The 15,674-nt window shown below is 39.0% G+C and overlaps 1 protein-coding gene across 2 annotated transcripts in view; it reads left to right on the top strand.

Annotated features, from left to right (window-relative positions):
* CNTN5 (contactin 5) overlaps nucleotides 1–15,674 on the top strand; it is a gene marked incomplete at its 5' end in the record, with an annotated part of 653,203 nt that overhangs the window by 330,014 nt on the left and 307,515 nt on the right. For both annotated transcript variants that reach the window (XM_080930109.1, XM_080930108.1), the window contains one exon: nucleotides 2,820–2,922. In XM_080930109.1, the coding sequence (XP_080786235.1) occupies nucleotides 2,820–2,922 (103 nt within the window). The remainder of the gene's footprint in view (nucleotides 1–2,819; nucleotides 2,923–15,674) is intronic.

Genomic DNA, 15,674 nt, shown 5'->3' with positions numbered 1-15,674 from the left:
ACACACACATGCCATTCCTCACACTCGAGTGCAATGCACAGTTCCTCAGTGTGGAGATTAGAAGAATGAATGGCCAGGACACATGGCTCTGGGAAGGCACAGCCTGACTGTCAGCGGACCCTGGGTTGACAAAGGCATCAGTGATTTCTCTGCTGAAACTGATTTGTAAACTTTAATAAGGAGATGAAAATCTTAACTTCTTCAGTATTTACTCACTAAAATTGTTCACATTTCCCCTCGAGTTTTGTCTTCAATACCTCATCACAACAAGCATGAAAACTGTACATTCCCTGGGATAACTGCTCTGTGTGCTGCATCTCCCTGTCTTATGGTATGTGGAAACTGTCCTGGTCTCTTTCCCTTCCCCCTCACTTTACACAAGTACAAGAAAAATGCATGCAAACTCTTACACACAAGCCTGCCAGCATACCCGCACATAGACAGGAACATCTTTAAACACACACTCAGCTCCCTTGCAACAGTCCTCGGGTACTTTACACGTAGATCCTAAATATTATGTTCAAGAGAAACCTAGCTCCAAGGCCAATTGATGCCAACAGCCCCAGAAACCACCAGGCTACACTGACCTTCTGTGGAGAAAAAACACAATCTTATGGTGTTGACTGCTACCACAAAATGCTCACACTTGGTGCCTTTCAACTGTATGAGTCTATTCCTGTCTTCATGTATCACATGAACTCTGTACACAAAAAAACTTACTTCTGTGTGTCCTATGATCCACAGTTAACACGTGCAAGCTTCTCTATGTTCATGCATGTGGTGTGGCCTCATGTATGCACGTCATGTTAAAAGCTTTTGTTTACAGTTCTGACTTCTTTTCTTTTCATGCACTCAACCTGGAAACACTTGTTCCTGATGGTCTGACCCCTTCTTTATACTACATTGCATGTTGAATGTCTCAGTTTCTTTTCTTCTCTGTTTTGCATACTTACTTTTCCTTTTGCCTTCAATTATTATTAATATTTGGGAATTTGTTATTTCTAGAAATATAGAGAGCATGTGGCTGACTGGAGTGGCTTTGCTCAAATTCTCGTATGCACATGTGACTCTGTATCGGTCATCTGCTCAGAGTCCCTGCGGATCCAACGTAGTTATAGTGAGACTGAATATTTTCTCCAAGAATAAACAGATGCTCTTTGTTCTTGGATTCTTGTCTATATTTGCAGAGCTGCCCATTACTTTTGTCCACACACTAACACACCCCAAAAATATATTTCTCTGTTACAGGTTGTTCTTTTCTATCTCTGTTCTCAAATGGTTTTAAGCTTCCTCCATTTTTCCCACTTGTAGAAAGACTTCAGCACACATCATTTTTAGGATATACCTCATTCATAGAACTTGTCACTTCCTGTCACTTTGATGTTTGGCTTTCCCATTTGCTTAATCTTACAACAGCTTTCTCTTTAAAACTAAATTTATCGAATGTTTGAGAGCAAACTACATGACTAATTAATGTTCATAGCTTCCAGAATTCTTAGAAAATTCTTTGTATATGATAGACAGTTAAAACTACAAGTTATTAGAGGAGGAGAGATGGTTTAGTGGTTAAGAATATTGGCTGTACTTCCAAAAGACCCAAGTTCAGTTCTCACCACCTATTTTAGGCAAGTCATGACTGTGTGAAACTCCAGCTCTAGGGGATTCAACAGCCACTTCTGGCCTCCTTGGCCACCAGCACACACATACTTGCATACTTATTACATATGCATACTTGCATATTTATTACATATTAATTTCTATTAATATTTTCTTGCTTTTTTAAATCGTTACACTCAAGATTTTATTCTTCTCTTGGTCCAACCTCCTACTATTCTACATCCAGTCCCTCTTCCCAGCCTTCCTTGCCTCCAAGAGAATGTCCCCAGCCCTCTTACCCCACCGCTCTAGACCTCTAAACTTCCTGGGGCCTCCAGTCTCTTGAGGTTTAGGTGCATATTCTCTGACTGAACCCAGACCTGGAAGTCCTCTGCTGTATATGTGTCGGGGGTCTAACGTCAGCTGGTAAATGCTGCCTGGTTGTTGATCCAGATATCCAAAGACTAGGTTAATTAAGACTGCTGGTCCTCCTCAGCTTCTTTCAACCACAGGGGTCAGCAGCTTCTGTTGATTGGTTGGGTTGATTGATTGTTGATTGCAAATAACCACATCTGACTCTTTCAGCTGCTTGTTGAGACTTTCAAAAGGCAGTCATGATAGGTCCCTTTTTGTGACCAACCCACAGCTTCAGTAATGGTGTCAGGCCTTGGGGCCTCCCCTTCAGCTGGATCCCACTTTGAACCTATCACTGGACCTTCATTTCCTCAGGCTTTTCTCCATTTCCATCCCTGCAGTTCTTTCAGACAGGAACAATTAAGGGTCAGAGTTTTGAATGTCAGAAAGCAACCTTACTTGATGCCCTCTTAGAGGTAGGCTCTACAAGTTCCCTCTCCCCATTGTAGGGCATTTCACCTAGGGTGCCCCCCCCCACTTAGTGTCTCTTACCTCATAGGTCTCTGGTGTGTTCTGGAGGGTTATCTCAATTTCTGAACTTCTAGTCTTTCTGCTGGCCCTCGGGCTTCAGTCCTTCTTCCCACTGCAACTCAATACTAGATAATCTCATTCTTATGGGAAGATTAGGATTTCACCATGATGAGTTACTCTAAGTATGTTCTTTATTTCAATATGTCAAAAATTCTCCAGTCATCCAACTCATATTAACTCCCAAACCAGAGTGATTTTCCATGTAATACCTCCAAAACTTGAAACAAATGATAACGTTCATTTAATGCTTAAAGACGCCTATTTTTTTTATTTCCCAGGTGTGATGGGAGAATATGAGCCAAAAATTGAGGTCCATTTTCCCTTCACGGTAACAGCTGCTAAGGGAACAACTGTGAAGATGGAATGCTTTGCACTTGGCAAGTAAGTACATATTAGCTTATAATTAGACACAATTGTTTATTAAAACATGACTCGGAGTTTTGAGTCACTTATTGTGCTAGGCTTCACTTTTCTAGAAGGCCTGAGGTGACTACTGTGCTTTTAGAAGAAGGGAGACTAGGCATTGTCAAGTAGCCAGGCCCCGTGATCTGCTGAGTCATTTCTATACACAGTGATGCTTAGGAATGTGTTGTTTTAACATGAAAGAAGCTTGTCTTAATGCAGGAGATCTTTATGCAGCTCTAGCTACTAATACTGTAAATCCCAGCACTGTTCTCATCACGGCTGTAACATTAGAAGGTTTTGATGGTGGAAGCTGGCCCCTTCCACTAAAATGCTGTTAGGACCTTCTTTTTCTGAAGCTATGGAACTTGAGTATGTTACAAAATGGATCCAGGTTCTCTAATGTTACTCCTGTGTATGTGTCTGGGAAAACGTTAATGCTGGACAACAAACTAGTATGATCTTCCCTGAAGACAGTATCTCCCGTGCTCTGCAATCATTGGTTCTTATATTTCTTTGTGCGGGGTTAAGGTCTCATAGACTTTCCTCCAGCCACTATAGTATGTCTACTGTTTTCATTGGTTACCTTACGGTTAAATAGTCATGTTGGAGAGACTTCATTGGTGTGTCTTCTGACATTACTAGGAGACACAATGGTACAACCTGGTCCTCTGGCTTTTACAGTCTTTCCATTCCTCTTCTGCCGTATTCCTTGAGCCTTAGGTCTAGGACTTGTGTTTCCTTCGGCAGTCACATAAAGGTGAGGAGCAAAAAGAACACAGTATCATCTCTATTCATGTGCAGGAGATGGCCTAGTATGTGAAGGACTCAAGGGCCATTCTAGAATTAAAAGAAAACCAACAGTTTAAAGGTGCTAGGAGGCATGCCTCCATTATTGAGTTGTTTGCCATGTAAGAGTAAGAAGCAGAGTGTGGTCATCAAAATCCAGGTAATGAAGTCAGCAATATCGCATGCATTCATAATGGAGTGTCCTGGAGACAGACAGGGTGATCCCTCAGGTTTCTATAGTTAGTCTGCTCAGACTGTTTGGCAAACTCCAGAACAATGAGAGGCTGTCTTGTTAAAAAGCAGACAGTGATTGAGAAGCCACCTGAGTTTGTCTTCTGACCCCTACATGCACCGGCAAGCATACATACTCATGCACAAACACATACACACATGTATGTGCATACCCTGTGACTTCTACTATAAGAGTACTTACAGGGATCCAACTAAGTATCTCACTGTCTCCTAGACGAGCAGCGTCTGAGTGACACTGTTTCTGAATGTTTAAACTCTGTGCTGTGCTGTGCTTGTTATTGAAGCTACAGTGTGGGTCTTAGCATGTGCAGCAGCGTCAGGGTTCTGATGGTGTTTGATTAGAGTGCTAGGACTTGTTTCACAAACTGTCTTGTTATTTTTAGAATGAGAAGGCCTCGGGGTCCTTTCAAGATCTATAATTATCATTTGTATAAAAGCATCTCTATCAGTGTTACTAATCATTTAACCTCAGTGGTGCTAAACTAACACTCACAGTATTATATGGAGATAAAACATGTTGAAGAAATGTGTGGATTTCAGAATAACAGTAGGACCATCCCATGGAGGGAGAAAACATTAGTAAATATTCAAGATTCAGCTAAAAGTTTGTAGAGAAACATTATCAGCACTATGTGTTGGAAGTTTAAGGCAAACTGTGATAACAGGTTTGTGCACTTTCACACACATTTGAGATTGTGGTAGATAGAAGACAAAATGAAAGTCCCATTTGTCAAGGAAATTATTCCAAAAATAGACATATAAATTAAGGACTAAAAATGCATGTGTTGAGCTGTATCTGGTCAGTTCCCCAAGGAACTCTTCCAAAACCAAAGACATTAGTTAAGTGCATGGGGCTGGATGATACCTAAATTCTGGTGCTCTTGCCATTTGCCTTGGAGCAGCCAAAGTCAGACTCTTAATCTTGATAAGTGGAAAATAATTTATTCCAATGGGATTTCAAAGGCTTTTGTATATCCTGCAGTTAAATAATTCTTAAATCCCAAAAAAAATGTGCTAACACCAAACACAGAAACGAGTAATATTGTAAAACAGATTAGAAAACTCGATTTACAGAGAAAAGCAGCATAGAGTATCTCCCGAGGCAGGTCATTTAGTAGTTTGATGTGTTGGATGGGGGAGGCTTAGAATATGCTTACTGATTTGGTGCTTAAAGCCTTTCCTTCTAGGTGGCACCCAACAGTTCAAGTCATTTATATTGTCCAATCTTTATTTTCTCCAGCATCCCAATGGTTTTCTTGTATCCACTCACCAAAATAAATAACTTTAAAAGGTGTTTTAAAAAAAGAAATACTGTGTCAATGAGGAAGTGCTTCCCCTTCTCTCTCTCTCTCTCTCTCTCTCTCTCTCTCTCTCTCTCTCTCTCTCTCTCTCTCACTCTGTGTGTGTCTGTCTTTTTCTCTGTCTCTTTCTCTCTTTGTCTCTCTCTATCTCCCCCCCACACACTCACTCTCTCGAGCTTGAAATGCTGTCTGTGAATTATGGTGATTGACGAGAAAACATAAGGAAATATGCCAGTATTTAAAAGTCACCTGCCACCACATGGAAGGAAAATGGCTGAAAGGAACATTTTAATCTGTTTCAGTCCCTCACTCGAATCACAAGAAGCAGCTGGCCACCCCCAACATGAACATTATGTTTCAGTTGACTGTAGAAGCAGTTCCTCACAGTTCACCTGAGCTGCTGACCACTTTTCTGATACTCAGGGCTCTAATGGTCTTATGTCAGTCAGGATCTAACACACCAGAAGAATCTGCTTCTCACTGTATGTGCTTAGTGTGTACAGGAATCTGTCATGGACTGTCCTTGTCTGGACTCCAGAATGCTGCTCTCACAACTCCATTTTGTTTCATGGTCTCATGATCTTTGAGTTTGTCCTTTCCTAGACCAGAAACAGTCCTTGTTACTTCTGCATCAGCTGACATTCATTATTCCCTTAAGGAGACAATGTTGGACTATTGTATATAACTTATGCTTAGATTTCTGTGTTCAAAAATTATATGCATTTCTCCTACAGTATCCCTAATGGAACTTTGAATTATTTACACTGGCACTTAACTCTGAGGCTCTATCAGTCAGGAACCTAGAGGAAAACAGACTGTAACTCAGATGGTTTAAAAGCAGTTTAAAACTCAGAAGGAATAAAGTTGAAGATTTTTAAATGTCATAAGTGGATGCAAAATAGGACAGCAAAAGGACTGCATAGATGAGCAGCAGTGAGAAGCCCATGAAAGAGAAGAGACAGCTCCTGACACAGGGGAAGATGGAGATGGGAGTGAATCAGAAGCTAGACAGAACAGAGACAATCACTCTGGCCAGTACAGGAATACGGATGGAAGAAGCACCAAGACAACTGGCATATTGATTTCTATTTCTGATCATTTCTTATCTCCTCTGGTTACTTCCATGAAGCCAACTAGAAATCCCCTAGTAAGTTATCTTGCCAGGCAGAGGATGTAGTCATCAGAGAAAGGTTAGGAAAAGATAATGGCAGGCTGGGAAAACAGAAATCAGCTCAGTGTTCATGCCGAGGACTAAAGTCTCATGAAGGCAGGACTCTGAACCCTTTTCCTCCATTGCTCTTCATTGGTGACTCCTCCCATATGCACCAAGTGGACAGTACTCAGGACATGACTGCAGGTGGAATTTATTACCTATAACAGTTACTTCAACTGCTTATTAATCAATAATCTCTAAACGTAATACTCTACGAAGTACCCATGTGTGCATCCTGTGCTCCCATCCATGGCTCTTTGAGCATCTATGTTTGGAGAGTTGTAGAATCATTCTCTGGTCTTCACCAGTCTGAACCTATTCTTATCTCCCTTCATTCATTTTCATGTTGTTTTAGATGCACTGCTTCTCTATTTTTTTTATTAAATTCAAACATTTATCCTGAGATCCAGTCTGATAAAAAGTTTGTGAGTGTTCACCATCACAGTCGTTCAGTACAGGCTCAGTGTAACACAACAGGTCTTTGTCATCCTGTGTGTTCCAACACTTTCTCTCCATACCAAGGTGAATTGTGCTCATTAACCCTATGTGGGAATATTAGGTGGGACTATGTGAAACATTTATCATATACAAAGGATAAGAGAAGAATTTGTGTGGGAAGGGAGAGATGGAATGAGGGGGAGAAGAAGATGAGGTCAGGGTGGGCAGATATTTGCCTCGGTGAAGCACTGTGGGTTAAGCAACAGAAGATCGTGAATATAAACTACTTTTATTAACTGTTTTCAGCATTGCTTGATGACATTGGGGCAGTACAATTTTTTTTTAGAAATTTTATTTTCATCTTGTGGCAAACTGAATCAAACCTTCTACGTGTAGTTTGTGCCTTGAAAAAAGTTGCTAGCGCATTAATAAAATCCAGGAGCTATTCCATCTTATACACACAGGTAGAATATAGAACTAAATGCAGATCTGAAGACTTTAGGGACAATCACATACTAGTTACTTCAATCTACTGACTGAACATTATGTGCAACACCCAGTTCCCATTCTGTCTTCATCTTCTCATGTGACTCTGAGTGACACCTTGACTCCAGCAGCAGACATGACACGCATACCTATTACACACCTTGTCCAAGCTAACCACACCATGGTCAGCCTTTATTGCTAGGAACATTATTTCCCATTGGTTGAAACTGAGACTAACCAATAGCATATTTTATTCACTTGAACTTCTGCTGAATCATGAAAAGATGATATTTACACCTGATGGACTAAACTCAGAACCATGTAGTTGTTGAAGGACCTGATAAGCCTGTAAGCATTCATCCCCTTGCTCACAGAGTGTGGTTTATTCTTCTGTGAAAGCATCTTCACATGTTTGCAGTCTGTTTTTAAGAAATTCTGTTTTTATGAAGTATAAGATTAATGAGTTTTAGTATGCAAATAATTTAAAAATATATGGTCATGATTTTCTGTGCTCTTAAAGTAAGTTAGAAGAAAAAAATGTAGAGTATCAAACTACTGTCTTTAATGTCACCAAAGTTTACTGACTTAATTTGAAGTTAGGAAGAGTTTAAATGCCTACCAACTAAATGTTGTTTTCTAAAGATAATATCAATTAAATGAAAACTTGGCAAAAAAAGAAAAATCCACCTGGTTTCTCTACAGGCTTCTGTGGCAGGCTGACTTGTATGTTTGTACTAGTTCAATCTTAGAAATTGCTTTGAAAACGGAATTACACAGTATTGAGCCCAGAACTTATAAAGTGGCTGTGACAGACTCTATTTCCTGATGGTCAGTACCACAAAAGGTGTTTCTGAGAACAACAGAACTGATTCAGTGTTACCCGTGGGGACTGGGGTTGTGTGATGACTGAGGAAATGCACCCGGTGTAAAAACGGAAGGGTTAATTACTTTGGAAAGAAAAGTCGGTTTTAGGCATATGGAGAGCTATTATCAAGAGATTGCTCACAAGCTGTTTTCCACTCAACAAGGTAGAGAGGGAGCGAAACTTTAGCACCACAGCATGAAACGGCAAGGATCAGATTGGGTTTGATGTAGAAACTCTTGACAAAATGAGTTGTTATGGAGAAAATGCCCTCGGGGAGAGGTAGTTGAAGGCCTTTTTCTATACTGCTCTAAGAATTTAATAACAACCATTTGTCTCCTAATGATTTAGTTGTAATGTTCACTAAAAGGAGAAATGGTCAGGCCAGAGTTGAAAATGGAGCCTTTAAACAGAGAGTCCTGCTTTAGCAGTCCTGGCTGCTTACCCCTCATCGCCATTTGGACAAGAGATTCTCACAGTGCTTCTCAACCTTCCTAGTGCTCCAATCCCTTAATAGAGCCCACTGTTGTGGTGGCCCCAACCATAAAATTATCCTTATTTCTATTTTGTAACTGTCATTTTGCTACTGTTATGAATTGTAAAGTCAAAATTTAATATGCAAAGAGGTTGTTCAGTTTCCAGACTGGTTGCCACCCACAGGTTGACCACTGCATTAAAGACTTCATAACATAGAGTCTAACAAAATGTCTTAGCTAACTCTTTACAAATGTGTTCTTAGAAAAAAATCAGCGGTTTGATGGCACATACAGAAGTAAACTAAAGAGCAACTTGCTTCTTTTGCTCAGCCTTTACCCAGAGATAAGGACAAAGGAGTCTCTCTGGCACGGCCTACACTTACTCTTAAACACTGGACAAAGTAATCTTAAAGGGTAGTAGTAGATACAGGGACAGAAGACTGCCTTTGGGTCCCAATTAATATGTCTTTTCAAAGGCTCTTTCTAACGGAGTTAGAAATATAAGAGTTGTTGATATTTTCAATCATGAGTGTTCAAGTCACTTAAGTTTATATCTAAATACGGAGAGTGGTAATTTAAATTTTAAAATATGGAGAATTAAAAAGTGTAGTTTAAATATTAAAACTTGTGTCTCCTCTTGGCATAGCAATGCATATCTATAACCCCAGACCTCAGGGCGACACAGTACTAAGATCAAGACTCAAAGAAAATCTTGGGTCAGAGAGAGTGCACTTCATACATAGTGATATATAACAGATGTCCTGTTAGAATCCAGGCATCTGAAGAATGGGCCAGGATAGGAATGCAGACATTTGTAACGCTTGATTGTAAAACTTAAATAGTGTTTCTTTGATGGTGTGGACAGGATATCTTGCTGAAGAGATAGTCACAGCTATCTCAAAATCTACAAGCAGCCTAGGAGAACCCAGGAGGAACAGAGTCACCACCCTCAAGCCTACCATTATTTCCACCTCACCTTCCCAAAGCCTTCCCTTAATCACCACTCTGCTTCCTGTACCTGTTCATACCTGAAAGCCTGCGGCACTGTCTCCTCAGTCTGAAGTATCTGACCATCATCATTTCTACTGACTTCAAAGCAGAAATCAAATGTCACTTCTTCATTAAATCCCCCATGCCTTCCTTTACAGCCAGCCTCTCACCTTCAGAATATATATATGACCGCATCTATGTCACCATCTTGCCAGCCCCACTGGGACAGCTGTCTGTGTCAGTCTTCTTAAAGTGCTGGCTTTTTGAAAGCCTAGAATGCTCTTCTAGGTGATATATACGCAATATGCTGACTGTACTGAATTCAAGGGTGAGAAATGGGGCTGATCTTTCATAGCAGAACCATAGAATTAGTTCTGATTTGGTCAAACAAATACCTTTAGATACAGGTCACGTGTCCTGGCCCTGAAAAACCTAACACACAATTTACATTAGCTGCAGCTTCCTGGCAGGTTTTATTTCAACATGTGACCTTTTGTAGCCCACAGAAAGATGGCTAGATATGTCAAATAGCCACCAACAAAGCAATAAAATGTGGTCAGTAGTGCTTAGCTGCCCTCGTGAAGAAGGGCAAACTCGAGGATGCTTTGTAATAAAAATGCCATACGCCTCAAAGAAGTACAGTTTATCTCACAGGGCAAACCTGGAAGCCAACAGCCTCAGGTAATAGTGGTATAGGGAAAGGTTTTTTGCTTCCTTTTTTTTTTAACTTTATGTATTTCTTATCTTGCTCATGCAGCCATTAACAGACAATCAGATCACCAGTGCTCAAACAGCCTTGAAGCAGTTAGAGTGATAATTACTGAGAAGGAATTTCTACACATTTCTGAAACCTGGGATAGAAAAATATATTTAATATCCTGCCACTTTTAGTTCTGGCTCATCCCTCCGTGAGGGCTACAATCATACTTTTTCCAGTCCATTGCATTATTACAAGTCCATTAGGAAACCAGGGCTAGAAGCATCCTTCCTTCCTTTCTTTTTCCCTTCTTTCTTTTCTTGTTTCCTTTCTTTTTGTATGTTTGTTTCAAATAAAATGCTACTACTTATTAATTAATAAAGTGAGGTTCTGCTGTAATTTATATTTTATTTTCCTTGGTCTTCAGCCAAATCATCTCACATGAGTAAACTCCCATCTGTCTGTACTGTGAGAATGACAAGTGCCCCCGGGACATCCCTCAGTCTGTGACTGCCAATGGAATTTCCTGTTCAGTTACAGACTGATGGTTTACTAACGTTGTTTGTTTAAAAATGCCAGCTACCAAAATCATTTGAGTTTAGGGTGAATTTGACTGATGTGACAGTGTCCATTCAGACTAAACTGAAATTTCCTAATAATTAGACTGACCTAAGACCCAGGGAGAGGAATTGATTATTGGGTCTAGGAATCAATAAATGCTTGAATCTTACTGGGAAATAGCACATATGAATCAAATATTACTTTTTCAAGTGCAGCAAAGGCAAAGTCCATAGTCTGACATCAGTCTGCAGATTGGACCAAGTTATTCAAGGCCAGTCTCTGTGTGAAGCTCCATCACTTGATGCTCATGCTCTTTCTGGATTTCTCTGAACTGTCTTCCTTGAAAGGAAATGCTTTGCTCATTTGCACTGTGGTATGTTATGCTTTTCTAGGGAAACAGGGTCAGCAGGTTATTCACACTCACAGTTGTCTGACTCCATATTCAAACCTTTCCCAGGGCCAACTGTACTAACACTGAAACTGAGCACGTGGAAAGACAAGCAAACAAATCCACAAAGACAAACCCAGTTCTCTCAGTTCTAAACCTGGTGCTTCTGCAATTTACTGTAGGCTCCAGCGACCAATGAGAGCATTTCTCATTTTATCCTAGTGAAGGACTTTCCGGACATAATTAAAAATCTCAGTGACAGACAATTAGAAATATTAGTGTAGACAGGACACTGTAGGTGGCTGTCATATGATAATCCCTAAGGGACTTTAACTTTTACTTAGATAGCTTGTAGTGTGACTTCATGCTAAACCTCCCTGAAGTTTCCATCAATTACTTCTTTCTGGATTGTAGATTTTAAGGTCAGAAATGTTTAAATACTGACATTCTCAAAGGGCTATAAAATATTATATTTATAAAAGCTCATACTTATTTTATCTTATTCTACATTGCAAAATAATTTTTAGGTACAGAACTCAGATACCTAATTCACCATTATTGGATTAATAAAAGTTGTTTCCAGCACAACAATATCAGAGTTCTTTTAACTGAACTTCTGCGTAGACCTAGAACTTTGTTGCGTCCACATGGTCTCAGAACAAGTCAGAAAAGCTTTCTGTGGCCCAGTGTACCTATTTTCAGTTCCTACATTCCTGAATTTCCATGAATTTTATGTCATTTCTAAAACAAATAATTGCTATATTCTACTAGATATCTGTTTTTAATGGTGGGTTGACATTCATGTTGCTACTGTTAAAGTTCAATTTATCTAGTATTGAACCTGCTAAGATCTCTTTATTTGAGACACCAGTCTTCGTGATATGTTTTGACAACATTTAATTTTTAATCTGTCATAGTCCAGAGACTCAAACAAGTGATTGAGTCTGTCTGAATCACTTCACCGTGAACCCAGCTTACGTGTCAGCATGTATAAAATTGCCACATTAGTATTAGTCAAGCTATGACAGCCACAGCAAGTTGTCACTAAAGACTGTCGATTTGAAATTTTAAAATGTTGTATATCAAGATCCTAGAATGACTTGACATGAAGTTGGCAATTTAGACATTCAGTATTATTGAATCACATGCATTTGTTGTACAAAGTGAGTTAGAAAACTAGAGACATGAAACAAAGTCTCCCAATTCTCAAACCAGTGTTTCTGTATCAGCTTCCCCATGTTGAAATCTTACAATATTAAACTTCCCACTCCATAGGGGCACTAACACAAAAATCTCTCTAAAGTCCTACTAGAAAAAAAAAAAAAAAAAAACATGTATTCTGCTATTATTTCTTCTTAATTGTTTCTTCTAAACATGGCCATTAAAAGTAAATGAGCAGAGTAATTTCAATTTTATTATTTTAAGTTTTCAAGAACTGAGATTCTGAATATGTAGTAATAAAAATCAACTTACCATTTTTGTCCTTACCAGTGCATCTCTTTAACCCCAATAACTGGTCTAACACAGTAAGCCAGCACCACTGGTCTTTGCTAAATCTTTTAATTTACTTCTTTCCCTTCGTTTTACATCTTAGAAACTATGTTCAGGTGTCGAACTGGTAAATCAAGTTAAGAATTTCTCCTCTGTTGCACATAAAAATGAATCGACTAACATTGCGTTGACGTTGGAAACTTGCCCTTGTTTACTAAAGACTGTGTTATGTTGTAGTTTATTCACTTTGGTGGTAACAACTCCCTGAGTCTCATTTCTACTTTCAGTACCATTCTCATGTCACTTAGCCTGATAATTGTACGGTGCTTTTCCTTTGACTGTTAAATCAAAATTTTTTGGTTGGTCGGTTTGATATTATTTAATTTCTTGATAGATAGCTCATGGGTTAATGTTTAGATTTCAGATCTCCATCCATATCAGAACTTCAGGATAGATCTACTGACAGTTCTCAGCATGAGAGACTTGCCCTTCACTCCCTTGTAAAATCTCAGTTGTTTTGTTTCTTTCTTCTCACCATCATATGTTTTATCACGAAAAGTATTTCTTAAATCCACTCCTACCCCTACTTGATGAGCATTTGTTGATAGAACTAACCCATTCATCAACATGACAGGTAATGTGTGTATAAGGTAAGGCAGGAATAAACTTTTATGCTAGCAGATTTCTGAGTTGCAGCCAGCATGGTTAGGTAATTGAACCTGAAAAAGCAAAGCCAGGTGTTTCTCGCAACCTCAGTCTCACAGTTGAATCTCAGGTAGTTGTATATAGCTTTAAGCAACATTTGTAGGAACAATATTTGTCAGATAGTTTCTGAACACAGGAACAAGAGAAAAACTAACACATTTTGTTATGGAGTTTAACTGACTAGTCATTGCACGATGATGGAATAAAATCATTTCTTCTTAAATTAGTGATAAAAATAATTAAAGATTAAATTGTCATTAATATGCTATACTTCGTTAGATAATTTACCAATCATGAAAATTATTGAAACAGAGGATTTATAGCACAAACAATGGGTATCTTATGAACATATAGCCTAAATGATGTTTAGCAGCATGGTAGCATTTGTTTCATTAAGTAGGGTATTTATATGGAGGAATATTGGGCAGGCTTCTTTGTTCCATTAGTTCTGGCTTTATAAAACCATTTTGGCAGGCAATACACCTACTAACAGTGTCTTTTGCCTTACATAAGTTTTGTTATTTTATGAGGTCCCATTTGTCAATTTTTGATCTTAGAACATAAGCCATTGGTGTTCTGTTCAGGAAATTGTTCCTTGTTCTTATGTATTTGAAGGTCTTCCCCACTTTCTCTTCTATTAATTTCTGTGTAACTGGTCTTATGTGGAGGTCTTGTTTAGCTCTGTACCCCATTTTAATAGGATTGTTTGATTCTCTAGTGTCTAACTTTTGGGGTTCTATGTATACCTTGGATATTAGGCCTCTATCAGATGGGGGGTTGGTAAAGGTAAAGATTTTTCCCAATCTGTTGGCTGATATTTTGTATTCTTGACAGTGCCTTGGCCTTACAGAAACTTGGCAATCTCATTAAGTCCATTTGTCGATCTTTGACCTTAGAGCACAAGCCATTGGTGTTCTGTTCAGGAAATTTTCCCATGTGTCTATGTATTCTAAGTTTTGTCCTTCTTTCTCTCCTAATAGTTTCAGTGTACCTGGTTTAATGTAGAGATCTTTAATTCACTTGCACTTGAGCTATGTACAAGGAGATGAAAACGGGTCTATTTTCATTCTTCTGCATGCTGAGTGCCAGTTGGACCAACATCATTTGTTGAAGAGGCTGTCCTTTTTCCATTGAATGTTTATAGTTCCTTTGTCAAAAATCAAGTGACCTTATATGTGAGGTTTCATTTCTGGATCTTTTATTCTATTCCATTGATCCACCTGCCTATCTCTGTACCAGTACCATGCAGTTTTCAACACAATTGCCTTGTAATATAGCTTGAGGTCAGGAAGGGTGATTCCTGCAGATGTTTTCTTGTTGTTGAAAATGGATTTTCCTATCCTTGGTGTTTTGTTATTCTAGATGAAATTGGACATTGCTCTTTCCAACTCTATGAAGAATTGGGTTGGAATTTTGATGGGGACTGCATTGAATCTATAGATTGCTTTTGGTGAGGTGGCCATTTTTACAATGTTGATCCTTCCAATCCTTGAGCATGGGAGATCTTTCCATTTTCAGAGATTTCCCTCCATTTTCTTCTTTAGAGATTTGAAGTTATTGTCATACAGGACCTTCACTTGCTTAGTTAGAGTCACACAAAGGTATTTCATATTGTTTATGACTATTGTGAAGGGTATCTTTTCCCTAATTTTTTTCTCTGCATGTTTTTTCTTTGAGTAGAGGAAGGCTACTGTTTTGTTTGAGTTAATGTTATATCCAGCCAACTGGCTGAACTTGTTTATCAGCTGTAGAAGTTCTCTGGTGGAATTTTTGGGGTCATTTACATACATTATCATGTCATCTGCAAATGGTGATATTTTTACTTCTTCCTTTCCAATTTGTATCCTGATGATTTTCTTTTGCTGTTGAATTGCTCCAGCCAGGACTTCCAGTACTATGTTGAATAGGTAAGGAGAGAGTGGGCAGCCTTGTCTAGTCCCTGATTTTAGTGGGATTTCTTCAAATTTCTCACTGTTAAGTTTGATGTTGGCTATTGGTTTGCTGTATATTATGTTTAAGTATGGGCCTTGAATTCCAGTTCTTTCCAAGACATTTAATATGAAGAGGTGTGGAATATTGTCA

Source organism: Micromys minutus, assembly GCF_963924665.1.
Source record: "Micromys minutus genome assembly, chromosome: 16".
Classification (NCBI taxonomy): Eukaryota; Metazoa; Chordata; class Mammalia; order Rodentia; family Muridae; genus Micromys; species Micromys minutus.
The sequence above is the reverse complement of the archived record's forward strand: the minus strand, read 5'-3'. Positions and strand labels throughout refer to the sequence as shown.